General features: G+C 41.5%; 2 protein-coding genes across 2 annotated transcripts in view; one reads left to right on the top strand and one right to left on the bottom strand.

Moving 5' to 3' along the window:
• Positions 1 to 14,604, top strand: part of LOC133546177 (oocyte zinc finger protein XlCOF22-like) — a 55,359-nt gene that overhangs the window by 13,048 nt on the left and 27,707 nt on the right. The gene's annotated exons all lie outside the window — the stretch shown is intronic.
• Positions 869 to 9,529, bottom strand: LOC133546203 (gastrula zinc finger protein XlCGF8.2DB-like). The gene is made up of 2 exons (XM_061892104.1): positions 9,406 to 9,529; positions 869 to 3,495 (listed from the first exon to the last, which is right to left on the bottom strand). The coding sequence occupies exon 2, from the start codon at positions 3,443 to 3,445 to the stop codon at positions 2,429 to 2,431; it is 1,017 nt and encodes a 338-aa protein (XP_061748088.1). The 5' UTR covers positions 3,446 to 3,495; positions 9,406 to 9,529; the 3' UTR covers positions 869 to 2,428.

The following is a 14,604-nucleotide window of genomic DNA, read 5'->3' as shown; positions in this document are numbered from 1 at the left end:
CCTTTCCACATTATTTCTCTCATCTTTACTGCTGGAGTTCAGCTCACTGAGGATGTAAGCTACATTTTGGTATCTTAATTATCTTTAATTATTCATAAACAGGCTTAAAACAAACCATTATTATCATTACTGCCTCATTTGTTTCACTCTCTACTAATTAAAACTATTCTAGCACAAAAACATTCAGGATGTTCATACAAAAAATATTACACATCCCCCAAACGTACCAATTTATTATGGTATTCATATAATCTTACATTTAATATACACATGGTCATAACAGTGCTGACAATTTAAATTCCCTGTGGGGATTAATAAAGTATTTCTGATTCTGATCATTACATCACTCTCATAAAGCCTTCAATGCTGAATATGTTTTTTACGATAGCTCAGCTTCACAATGTTGGAATATTGACTGCTGATATTAATATTCTTCTATTGTTTAGAATATTACAGTCTACTCTTTTTCTTTGCTCAAATGAACAGGATGGAAGTGTCTTTAATTGTCACTACTGAGTGTAATTATGTAGAAAATAATCTTCATTACCGCTTGATTTAACTCTCATTTTATTTTATCCATAGAGAACTTAACCATAAAAAGATGGCTGCACATCAATAAACTGTCACTAAACTTCAATAAAACTAAATACATCATATTTGAAGATTGTAAAAATGTAAAACACAAATTATGATGGATAATATTGAAATTAAAGGAATTAAGGTAATCGCATTTTTCTGAGTTAATATAGATGATGAAGTAAGCTGGACACTACATGTAAGTCATATAAAGAAAACAATAAAACAATGGAGTGCAATACTAAAGAGAATAAAATACGTACAAATATTAACTAGAATTATTGTAGCCAACTTCAGTTGAAACATACATTGTTTATTGCATAAAAGTCTGGGGACATACATATAAAACAATCACACAACAATCATCATATTACACAAGAGAGTAATAAAGACAACTAATAGAATGGATTATAGAGACCCAACAAATTATTCAAAAAATCACACATTATAAAAGTAAAAGATCTTGTATAAAAGACAACTGTTCAAATGATGTATAAAGTAAATAATAATATGCTTCCAGAAGTGGCCCAGAAGATGTTTCAGATGTGAACCAGTAAATATGAACTAAGAGGGATTTATGTGTACTCAAAAGCAAAGGTATGAACACATGTAAAACAAATATGTACATCATTTAAAGGAGTTCATCTATGCAATTATCTACAATTAGAAAATAAGATATGTAACACGTCATTTTTCAAAAAACATATAAAACACTATTATGAATAAGTAGAGAGGTAAATTATGGATATTTACACATACAATGTTTATTGCATGTAACATAATTTTATGTACTGTTTATTCTCACCTTTTCAGTCAAATTGTTGTGTTCATTTCAAAGTACACAAATGTGTATATTAACTCATGTACTTGACTGTAATAAACACACTAATCTGAAGTGTCTAATCTATAAATGTAGAAGCATATTAAACAGATTGTTAGACAAACAACAATGTCACACATGTTATATGTGCTGATGTTGTTAGAAAGTCAAAATGAAAGTCTGGACAGTTTATTTCAAATCCTGCAGTTTCATTTGCTGCTGCTGTTCTCACCAGCACACTTGTGTTTCTTACACTGGTACTTAGAAGACAATCTTTCACCACACACACTGCAACTCAACACTTTCTCTCCTGGGTGTATTCTCATGTGTACTGTGAAAGATTGTCGGTGACGAAAGCTTTTGTTGCATCTTGAACAGGAGTATGGTTTTTCACCAGAGTGCTATATCATGTGTAATTTTAATTGTCGTCCTTCTATATAACTTTTACAACATACTGAACATATGAAAGGTTTTTCACCAGCGTGTGTTCTCATTTTTACTTTTAAACTTTGTGTTATGACACAACTTTTACCACATTATGAGAAGGAACAAGGTTTTTCTCCAGTGTGTATTCTCATGTGTGTTTTTAAATGTTGCCTTCGAATAGATTTTTTACCAAAGATTGAACATGAAAAAGGTTTTTCTCCAGTGTGTAGTGTCATGTGTGCTTTGAAATGCTTCTTTTGAGTAAAATCTTTACCGCAGATTGAACAGGAAAAAGGTTTTTCTCCAGTGTGTGTTCTCAAATGTACTTTTAAACCTTGATTTATTACAAAACTTTTACCACATTCTGAGCAGGAAATTTTATTTTCTCCAGTGGTAATCTCATATGTACTTTCAAAGATTGCCTTTGAGTAAAATTTTCAACACAAATTGAACATGAAAAAGGTTTTTTCTCCAGTGTGTATTGTCATGTGTGTTTTAAAATTTTGCCTTCGAGTAAAATTTTTACCACAGATTGAACATGAAAAACGTTTTACTCCAGTGTGTGTTCTCATATGTACTTTTAAACTTTGATTTAGTACGATACTTTTACCACAGTCTGAGCAGGAAACATTTTTTTTCTCCATTGTGTAATCTCATATGTACTTTCAAAGATTGCCTTTGAGTAAAATTTTTGACACAAATTGAACATGAAAAAGGTTTTTCTCCAGTGTGTATTGTCATGTGTGTTTTAAAATGTTGCCTTCGAGTAAAATTTTTACCACAGATTGAACATGAAAAAGGTTTTTCTCCAGTGTCTATTCTCATGTGTGTTTTCAAATTATGGCTTTGAGTATAATTTTTACCACATTCTGAGCAGGAACAATGTTTTCCTCCAGTGTGTGTACTCATGTGTGATTTTAAATAGTACCTTTGAATAAAAACTTTCCCACAGATTGAACATAAAAAAGGTCTTTCTCCAGTGTGTGTTCTCATGTGTACTTTCAAATGTTGACTTCGTGTAAAACCTTTACCACATTCTGAGCAAGAAAAAGGTTTTTCTCCAGTGTGTGTTCTCATGTGTGATTTCAGACGACAATGGTATTTAAGAGTTTTGTGACAGTGAGAAGATGTGAAGTGAGTGTTGTCAGTGTGACATGTCTTATCATCTTTAGAGTCTTCATCATCAGTGTCAGGAGAGTGTGACGTTGTGTCCTCACTATCTGATAGTGGAGCTAAGAGCTTGTCTGCTTGTGATCCTCCACAGTGGTCTCCATCAGCTTCTGTTGTCATGTGTTGTGTTGAGCTGCTGCTTGGAGGCTCCCCCCCTCCCCTCTCCTCACTTTCACCTTTCACCTCATCATCTTCACTCTTCACAGGGACACCAGTCACTGGGAACTCCTCCAACCATTTAGGCTGACTGATGCCCTCTTCCTCCTCTTCCTCTTTAATGTAAGGGGTCACTGGGTCCTCCTCTTCCTCCTTAGAGTGAGGAGTCAGTGGATCCACCACTTCCTTTTTAAAATGGGGTGTCAGTGGGTCCTCCTCTTCCTTTTTAAAATGGGGTATCAGTGGGTATTCCTCTTCCTTCTTAATGTGGGAGGGCTGTGGCTCCTCTGTCCGCATCCTGAAGCTCCACTTCTGTTGCTAAGGGTGAAGATGTTCTTCACAGATGTCTGCAAGACAAACACAGCATCTCTGCTCAGTCACACAATGCATTCAGTACTTTTACATGCACTTAGGAAAAACAAGTTATCGTATGAACTGTCTTGAAATCTCAGTGACGCACAAACACGCTGCTCTTTACAACATTATTCACAGGAAAAGAAACAAAAACCAGGACAGGACTTTTTACTATGGATGACCGATATGGTTTAAAATTGATTTTACGATACAGTATTTCATTTAGAATTACTGATAGAACCATTTTAAAACAGGCTACACAGGCTCCTAATTTAGTTGCTGAAATATGCAGTAAAATATTACATTTCCAGTATTATTTTCTCAAATAAAGTAACCAGATATTAACAGTAAATAAACAAGTACATTAATAATAACTGTTTTGACAAAATAATACTATTAGAAACGAACAATATGTTACTGCATATGTCAGCTGCCAAATTAGGAGCTTGTGTACCTATTTTGAAATTATTCTATTCTCAATCATATATCAAATTATATATTGTGACATATTGTTGTTAGGATATAGATTTGAGGTCATATCGCCCATACCAAACATTGGTTCGTCGAGTCATTTTGTTTGGCCCACCAAATATATTTAATTTTAATATTCTTCAGATGTGCGTGTATGTCTAAAATGTGGGACTACTGTTCTACATCTCGTGGAAGTGTCATGTCATGGGGATGGTGTGCTTTTAACTAAAGGTGTGACGATACGGTCAGCTCACCAAAGGATACTCGATATTGGATTTAGGAGAACGAGACAATATTTTGGTGGTTAACATGATTCTTACACATGTGTGTACTTCATGTGTATATGAATGTACTTTTAGGGACGGCGTGGCGCAGTGGGAGAGTGGCCGTGCGCAACCCGAGGGTCACTGGTTCAAATCCCACCTAGAACCAACCTCGTCACGTCCGTTGTGTCCTAAGCAAGACACTTCACCCTTGCTCCTGATGGTTGCTGGTTGGCGCCTTGCATGGCAGCTCCCTCCATCAGTGTGTGAATGTGTGTGTGAATGGGTAAATGTGGAAGTAGTGTCAAAGCGCTTTGAGTACCTTGAAGGTAGAAAAGCGCTATACAAGTACAACCCATTTATTTATTTATTTATTTACTTTCCCTTGTGTGCTTCGTTTGACTGTAACTTCATAGTGGATAATATCTATAAACAACCTCAATTGTTTTACATATTTAATTTGAAGGGCTGTTTACTTATCTGACAAATTCAAAGGAAACTGCACTTTTTAGAAATGTCACCTATCATTCACAATCCTAATGTAAGACATTTGTTTCAAACTTTTATGAATTTTAATTATTAAATAATCATGAGCAAAAAATCAGCTAACATTGGAGTCAATGGGAGCTCCTCTATTAGACCCACAAAGTCCTCCAAATAACCATCCAAAAAAACTGCCAACAATACTCATTTTACATTTTGTGACCTGAATATTAACCAAGTATTAATGATATTGTTATTATAAGCGCTAACGTTAAGGACCTACTTTTAGCGGCGCATTGATCACAGAAGTAACTAGCTTATGCTGCTATATTGACATACTGAACTGTTTTCTCACCTCTAAGATGATGAAAGCTAATTCTACAAACCCTGTCTCCATATGAGTTGGGAAATTGTGTTAGATGTAAATATAAACGGAATACAATGATTTGCAAATTATTTTCAAGCCATATTCAGTTGAATATGCTACAAAGACAACATATTTGATGTTCAAACTGATAAACATTTTTTTTTTTGCAAATAATCATTAACTTTAGAATTTGATGCAAGCAACACGTAACAAAGTAGTTGGGAAAGGTGGTAATAAATACTGATAAAGTTGAGGAATGCTCATCAAACACTTATTTGGAACATCCCACGGGTGTGCAGGCTAATTGGGAACAGGTGGGTGCCATGATTGGGTATAAAAGCAGCTTCCATGACATGCTAAGTAATTCACAAACAAGGATGGGGCGAGGGTCACCAATTTGTAAGCAAATTGTCGAACAACATTTCTTAACGAGCTATTGAAAGGAATTCAGGGATTTTACCATTTACGGTCCGTAAAATCGTCAAAAGGTTCAGAGAATCTGGAGAAATCACTGCACGTAAGCGATGATATTACAGACCTTTGATCCCTCAGGTGGTACTGCATCAAAAACCGACATCAGTGTGTGAAGGATATAACCAGATGGGCTCAGGAACGCTTCATAAAACCACTGTCAGTAACTACAGTTGGTCGCTACATCTGTAAGTGCAAGTTAAAACTCTACTATGCAGAGCGAAAGCCATTTATCAACACACAGGAACGCCGCCGGCTTGGCTGGGCCCGAGCTCATCTAAGATGGATTGATGCAAAGTGGAAAAGTGTTCTGTGGTCTGACGAGTCCACATTTTACATTATATTTGGAAACTGTGGATATGGTGTCCTCCGGAACAAAGAGGAAAATAATCATCCGGATTGTTCTAGGCGCACAGTTCAAAAGCTAGCATGTGTGATGGTATGGGGGTGTATTAGTGCCCAAGGCATGGGTAACTTACACATCTGTGATGGTATGAGGGTGTATTAGTGCCCAAGGCATGGGTAACTTACACATCTGTGATGGTATGGGGGTGTATTAGTGCCCAAGGCATGGGTAACTTACACATCTGTGATGGTATGAGGGTGTATTAGTGCCCAAGGCATGGGTAACTTACACATGTGTGATGGTATGGGGGTGTATTAGTGCCCAAGGCATGGGTAACTTACACATCTGTGATGGTATGGGGGTGTATTAGTGCCCAAGGCATGGGTAACTTACACATGTGTGATGGTATGGGGGTGTATTAGTGCCCAAGGCATGGGTAACTTACACATCTGTGATGGTATGAGGGTGTATTTGTGCCCAAGGCATGGGTAACTTACACATCTGTGAAGCCACCATTAATGCTGAATGGTCCATTCAGGTTTTGGAGCAACATATGTTGTCATCCAAGCAACGTTAACATGGACGCCTCTGCTTGTTTCAGCAAAACAATGCCAAGCCACGTGTTACAACAGCGTGGCTTTGTAGTAAAAGAGTGCGGGTACTTTCCTGGCCCGGCTGCAGTCCAGACATGTCTCCCATCAAAAATGTGTGGCACATTATGAAGCGTAAAATACAACAACAAGATCCCGGACTGTTGATTATTTCTGCCCCTATATATGCCTGTCTTTGTTTGCCTTTTGTTCTCGGACTTTAGTTTGCTACACGCAACAGATGACGTCGCATTTCCCGATTGTGGTAAAATACTTTTTGTTATACGATTAGCTTCCATGCTATTTTGTTTGTTTGCTTGTCCTTAGTTTATATACTAGCGCTTATTGTTCCTTCTAGCTTCCACGTTAGTTCTGTTTGTTTTGTCTTTAGTGCCTAATGCAAGTGTTTTTTGTTCAAAAATTGTTTTTGTAGTGTATAACAAATCATTATCCTTATCCTCACGCTGTGTTCCATCCTCCACTGCACCCACGAGAGAACAACTTTTCACCACGATGCCAGCAAGACGTCACAGTAAAGTCCGAGTTAATGAAGCTTCTCTCGCAGCGGAAGTCGAAGAATTCGACAGGATAACGTGGACGTTAGCCTAAGCAATGCAGGCTGGGACATTCCGCGGCGCGCCGTATGTGATGATCTTGGGGCTTGGAGGTCTCCAAGTCCCGCTTGACTCCACTGGGTCCAGCAACACCCCGTCTCACCCCACCCCCTCGCACGCGCCGGCAGAGGCGGAAGCCGCGGCGAAGGGCGTCGCCTAGCTAACTCCACCGTCACCCCTTCACAGACACAGCCACTTTCAACTTGTCCAGGACTCACCATACACGCCTGGTAATCCATTTTGTTTTTCTTCTATTGACTCCCCCGGAGTCAATAGAATAATTCTGATCCGGTGACGTCAGCCCTCTTACGTCCCCAGAACATAGTGGGGATTAAGAATTTTTTTTAGAGCAGGCACTTCCTCAGTCGTCCACAGGGGACCTAAATGACAATCTTACACTCCTTAAATACATTTGTTTTCAATCACAGTATAAGTCTTTATTTTCTGAATTTGATTGCTTGATTGATTTATACTTGTATTAGTAGATTACACAGTACAGTACATATTCCGTACAATTGACCACTAAATGGTAACATCACCATTAAGTTTTTCAACTTGTTTAAGTCAGGGTCCACGTTAATCAATTCATGGTACAAATATATACTATCAGCATAATACAGTCATCACACAAGTTAATCATCATAGTATATACATTGAATTATTTACATTATTTACAATCGGGGGGTGGGATGAGGAGCTTTGGTTGATATCAGTACTTCAGTCATCAACAATTGCATCAACAGAGAAATGGACATTGAAACAGTGTAGGTCTTATTTAGTAGGATATGTACAGCCAGCAGAGAACATAGTGAGTTCACATAGCATAAGAACAAGTATATACATTAGAAGAACATTTGATTATTTACATTAGGTTATTTATAATCCGGGGAGATGGGATGTGAATGGAGGAGGGTATTAGTAAAGGGTTGAAGTTGCCTGGAGGTGTTGTTTTAGAGCGGTTTTGAAAGAATATAGAGATGCACTTACTTTTACACCTGTTGGGAGTGCATTCCACACTGATGTGGCATAGAAAGAGAATGAGTTAAGACCTTTGTTAGATCGGAATCTGGGTTTAACGTGGTTTGTGGAGCTCCCCCTGGTGTTGTGGTTATGGCGGTCATTTACGTTAAGGAAGTAGTTGGACTTGTACTTCGGTATCAAGGAGGTGTAGCGGATTTTATAGACTAGGCTCAGTGCAAGTTGTTTTACTCTGTCCTCCACCCTGAGCAAGCTCACTTTGGAGAAGTGGGTTGGAGTGAGGTGTGATCTGGGGTGGAGGTCTAAAAGTAACCGGACTAGCTTATTCTGAGATGTTTGGAGTCTAGATTTGAGGGTTTTGGAGGTGCTGGGGTACCAGGAGTTGCAAGCGTAATCGAAAAAGGGTTGAATGAGAGTTCCCGCTAGAATATTCAAGGTGCTTTTGTTGACCAGAGAGGACATTCTGTAGAGGAATCTCGTTCTTTGGTTGACCTTTTTTATTACCTTGGTTGCCATTTTATCACAGGAAAGATTTGCCTGTAGAATGGAACCTAGGTAGGTGATCTCATCTTTCCTGGTGATAACAATGTCACCCACTTTTATAGTGAAATCATTGACTTTCTTAAAGGGGAACATTATCACAATTTCAGAAGGGTTAAAACCAATAAAAAACAGTTTCCAGTGGCTTATTTTATTTTTCGAAGTTTTTTTCAAAATTTTACCCGTCCTGGAATATCCCTAAAAAAACCTTTAAAGTGCTTGATTTTGGCTATGTGCGAAGCCACTGTTCATTTTCCTGTGACGTCAGATAACGATGCCAATACAAACAACATGGCGGTTACCACAGCAAGATATAGCGACATTAGCTCGGATTCAGCCTCGGATTTCAGCGGCTTAAGCGATTCAACAGATTACGCATTTATTGAAAGGGAGGGTTGGAGTATGGAGGCAAATAGCGAAAACGAAATTGAAGAAGAACTTTTCTTTTTATTTATTAACTTTTATTTTTTATTATTGTAAAACTGAAATACACACAATGACAATGTATAAGCTATATGATTCAATTAACATACTGAAATGTTATACACAATATCTAAACATTAGCTTCACACAAATATACAGCATTATCGCCAAACAAATACTGCTGAGTGTTGAAACTATTTCGATGGTGGAAATATGCGACCAGCAGCCATTTTAAATCCTCAAACATTCATTAAATTAGTGCCCAAAAATCGTTTTTCAATACACATCTTACTATCAAACTTAGCAACTTTCCACCTTAGTATTGAGTTACATAAACAAGTTAAACAGTTTACTTACAGACTTATCTTTTCCAAGGCTTGTAAGAGTTAACACAACTCGACTACTTCTTATTGTTTATGAACTAGACGAACATCGTAAACCGGAAGTGCCCAAAGTAAACCGGAAGTGCCCAAACTAATGACGCGCAGCATTTCCCATCGCCACAAGGTGTCAGTAATAGCCCACAATCAAACGGGCATAACACTCCCCGCTTGGTATAATGTTTTATACCACTATACAGTCTCTTTACGAAGGAGCAACACAACCTCTGAAACAGGTCTAGTGTAGATTATTGGAGTACCTTGTCGGATGATCTTAACATCTACTTTTCTTACTTTGTTGTCATGGCTGTTGATAGACTTGACGATGAGTCCAGTGGGCCATTCATTTCTTCTCACCTGGCCGTCTTTCAGTAGTACTAGGTCTCCAATTTGCAGGTTAGGCCTTTCTGCATACCATTTTCTCCTAGTTTGTATGGTTGACAGGTATTCTTGTTTCCATCGCTTCCCGGATCTATCAGAGAGAGATTGGACTTGCCGCCATTGTTGTGAGTGGATGTCTTTCACGTTGAAGTCTCCTGGCGGTGCAGATATGACGTCTCTCTTCAGTGTCAGCAAGGTTGCAGGTGTTAGTATTGCTGGCATCTCTGGGTCAGTTGAAACTGGAATGAGAGGTCTTGCGTTTATAATTGCCATGACCTCAGCCATGAGAGTGGTGAGCACCTCATGAGAAAGGTGAGAGCCTCCCTCCTTAAGGAGCAATGCATCCAGGATACGGCGAGTGATGCCAATTAGTCTTTCCCACACTCTTCCCATGTGGGAAGAGTTTGGCGGATTGAAGATCCAAGTGCACACTTAGTCCTGCAGGTAAGTTTTCAACTCTTTTTCCAACGACTCTTCCTCTTTTTCCGACCACTTGTCCCTCGCCGTCAACTTCTCTTCCTCGTCATGCTTCTCGTCGTCTGTGCTGGAGTCCATGACGATGGCCTTGGACTTGCTCCCCGCTCTGGACTTCTTGGGGCTGGACGAGGAGCGTCCTGCTTGGGCGTCGCTCTTCTTGCCCTTGGCGGCCGACACTTTTTTCTTGGCCCTCTTCTTTTTCTTGGCGGGAAGCTGTTTGCCGCTGTTCTGTCTCTGAGGATCTCATCAGTCCCCACGTTGACTTTCAAGATGTCAAAACCATACGGTACATCAGCGAAGCAATACAAAAACTCATGAAAAAAATAAACACAGCAGTAAAACACTTACATACAAACAAGACAGCTGCTTGTACACCCGAAAGAGAACAAAGAACAGTGTCTAAGAGGAGCATCAACATTTGCATTTAAACTGTAAAATCCTGTTTATGATTTATTTACTCTACTTATTTAAATATGAACATTTTCCTTTAGGAAACTTTTATGATTTGTGTGTTGTTGTAGCTGGTATGCTGCAATTTTTTAATTGTTTTCCCCCAAGATGGCGACCCTGTAGTGGCTGCTGTTGGCAGGAACTCTGTGCTCTTGTGTCATCCTTTTGTGTTTCCCTCTTCTTTTCATGTTTTTATATATATATATATATATATTTTTTTTTTATTTTTTTTTTTTTTTGCCTTTTGGTCCGGACCTTTTGGGACTGTGTGACAAGGGGTGGCACTTTCGTGACTTCTGCGGTGCTTTTTTGTGAACTTCTGGATCTGCCTCCCGAGAGACTTTTGGCCATGGAGACCAGCTGCTGGGTTTCTGCCACACCAGAGTCCGTTTGGAGAGACTGGAGGAGATGCAGATGAAGAGACAGGACTGCGGAGCTAGCACTGAGCGCCGGGACGGAAAAGCTTCACAGTGTCTTGGCTGAATGAGCAGGTATCGGACACCTCGGTCTCTTTGGACATATCCTCACTCATCCATGCGGACTGGACACTGGCAGAGACTTGGTTTGGCGGCCGAGAGTGGAGTCGGCTCTCTTGGTTGCTTTGTTGGGTCTGCTCCCGTCTCTGGCCAAGCTCCCTTCACCCCAACAGACAATGGCGTGGGACACCGCAAAAGCCACCACAGTGTATATGTTTCTTTTACTTTTTATTCATAGCTGTATGTAGAAGTGGCTGGTTGCATCAGCTCTGCTCTTTTAATGTCCTTTGTCTTCTTTGAAGTTTCCCTCTTCCACACATGAAAGAGGAATGTGTGCTATGGCAATAAGTTGTTTTCTTCCCTTGGCCTCAGTCTGGACCCCCTCTCCAGGGGCCCAGGCTTAGACCGATTTTTTTTCTCTCTCTCATTGCCCCCACTTGTTTACATGTATGTATCTCACCTTTTTTGCAAGGGGCGCCGCAAGTTGGCAGACCCGTCAGCGATCCTGTTCTGTCTCCCTAGAATGTTTGTCTGACCTTGAATGGGATTCTGCTGAACATTTTAATTTCCCCTCGGGGGTTAATAAAATGTGTCTGATTCTGATGTTTAACATCAACAAAACATAGCTAATTAGTACAAATAAACTACATTAATTCATCTCTCAAAGGTGTTGAGACATTGCTGGACACCGGAGTAGTAACTAAATCCAAATAAAAAATGATTTTATTTTTTTAAGATATCTGGCTTGTATTTTCAGTAGGGATGTAAATTTATAGATTTATTGATATGATACCCTAATAAATATTCCTTATCGATACCAGTATTTATCAGTACTCTTGTCGGTACTACATGTCATTTGTGGAAATAAAAACCTGGAAAAAAAGGCATTTTAAATAGCATTTCTATTAGCACAAGAGTTTGAACACCTCCAACATGATGTTCTGTAACATTTTAAAGCAGGGAAGTCTTTTATCAGCAGCTGTTTATTTGAAGTCTTAAATAGATAGATAGATAGTACTTCATTGATTCCTTCAGGAGAGTTCCTTCAGGAAAATTTAAAGAAGTCAACTATGTGTGCAGTGCAAGGTGAAATGCAGTTATGTCATCTTCTTCTCAATAACACACACATCAAACTTTTGTTGCTTCCTTATTTGTCATCATTCAAAGCTGATTGTAATGTGTAGCAGCGGCAGCTGAACTCAATAGTTATGTCAGTCAGCTGGAATTAAAAATACAAATAGTTGTGCCGTTAGTCCAGAATCTTCACGGTCCTCATGGACAACATAATTAGGAACCATCCATCCATCCATCCATCATCTTCCGTTTATCCGAGGTCGGGTCGCGGGGGCAGCAGCCTAAGCAGGGAAGCCCAGATTTCCCTATCCCCAGCCACTTCGTCTAGCTCTTCCCGGGGGATCCCGAGGCGTTCCCAGGCCAGCCGGGAGACATAGTCTTTCCAACGTGTCCTGGGTCTTCCCCGTGGCATCCTACCAGCTGGACGTGCCCTAAACACATCCCTAGGGAGGCGTTCGGGTGGCATCCTGACCAGATGCCCGAACCACCTCATCTGGCTCCTCTCGATGTGGAGGAGCAGCGGCTTTACTTTGAGCTCCTCCCGGATGGCAGAGCTTCTCACCCTATCTCTAAGGGAGAGACCCGCCACCCGGCGGAGGAAACTCATTTGGGCCGCTTGTACCCGTGATCTTATCCTTTCGGTCATGACCCAAAGCTCATGACCATAGGTGAGGATGGGAACGTAGATCGACCGGTAAATTGAGAGCTTTGCCTTCCGGCTCAGCTCCTTCTTCACCACAACGGATCGATACAACGTCCGCATTACTGAAGACGCCGCACCGATCCGCCTGTCGATCTCACGATCCACTTTCCCCCCCCTGTGAACAAGACTCCTAGGTACTTGAACTCCTCCACTTGGGGCAGGGTCTCCTCCCCAACCCGGAGATGGCACTCCACCCTTTTCCGGGCGAGAACCATGGACTCGGACTTGGAGGTGCTGATTCTCATTCCGGTCGCTTCACACTCGGCTGCGAACCGATCCAGTGAGAGCTGAAGATCCCGGTCAGATGGAGCCATCAGGACCACATCATCTGCAAAAAGCAAAGACCTAATCCCGTGGCCACCAAACCGGAACCCCTCAACGCGTTGGCTGCGCCTAGAAATTCTGTCCATAAAAGTTATGAACAGAATCGGTGACGGAGTCCAGCCCTCACTGGAAACGTGTCCGACTTACTGCCAGCAATGCGGACCAAGCTCTGACACTGATCATACAGGGAGCGGACCGCCACAATAAGACAGTCCGATACCCCATACTCTCAGAGCACTCCCCACAGGACTTCCCGAGGGACACGGTCGAATGCCTTCTCCAAGTCCACAAAGCACATGTAGACTGGTTGGGCAAACTCCCATGCACCCTCAAGAACCCTGCCGAGAGTATAGAGCTGGTCCACAGTTCCACGACCAGGACGAAAACCACACTGTTCCTCCTGAATCCGAGGTTCGACTATCCGGCGAAGCCTCCTCTCCAGTACACCTGAATAAACCTTACCGGGAAGGCTGAGGAGTGTGATCCCACGATAGTTGGAACACACCCTCCGGTCCCCCTTCTTAAAGAGAGGGACCACCACCCCGGTCTGCCAATCCAGAGGTACCGCCCCCGATGTCCACGCGATGCTGCAGAGTCTTGTCAACCAAGACAGCCCCACAGCATCCAGAGCCTTAAGGAACTCCGGACGGATCTCATCCACCCCTGGGGCCTTGCCACCGAGGAGCTTTTTAACTACCTCAGGGACCTCAGCCCCAGAAATACGAGAGCCCACCACAGAATCCCCAGGAACCGCTTCCTCAAAGGAAGACGTGTTGGTGGGATTGAGGAGGTCTTCGAAGTATTCCCTCCACCGATCCACAACATCCGCAGTCGAAGTCAGCAGTCATACACGGTGTTGACAGTGCACTGCTTCCCCTTACTGAGGCGGCGTATGGTGGTTCAGAATCGCTTCGAAGCCGTCCGGAAGTCGTTTTCCATGGCTTCCCCGAACTCTTCCCATGTCCGAGTTTTTGCCTCCTCGACTGCTAAAGCTGCACACCGCTTAGCCCGTTGGTACCTGTCCACTGCCTCCGGAGTCCTATGAGCCAAAAGAACCCGATAGGACTCCTTCTTCAGCTTGACAGCATCCCTCACTGCTGGTGTCCACCAACGGGTTCTGGGATTACCGCCACGACAGGCACCAACAACCTTGCGGCCACAGCTCCAATCAGCCGCCTCGACAATAGAGGTTCGGAACATGGTCCACTCGGACTCAATGTCCCGCACCTCCCTCGTGACATGTTCAAAGTTCTCCCGGAGGTGTGAATTGAAACTCTCTCTGACAGGAGAC

Source organism: Nerophis ophidion, linkage group LG29 (genome assembly GCF_033978795.1).
Source record: "Nerophis ophidion isolate RoL-2023_Sa linkage group LG29, RoL_Noph_v1.0, whole genome shotgun sequence".
Classification (NCBI taxonomy): Eukaryota; Metazoa; Chordata; class Actinopteri; order Syngnathiformes; family Syngnathidae; genus Nerophis; species Nerophis ophidion.
Note: the sequence above shows the minus strand (reverse complement) of the source record. Positions and strands in the feature narration are given on the sequence as shown.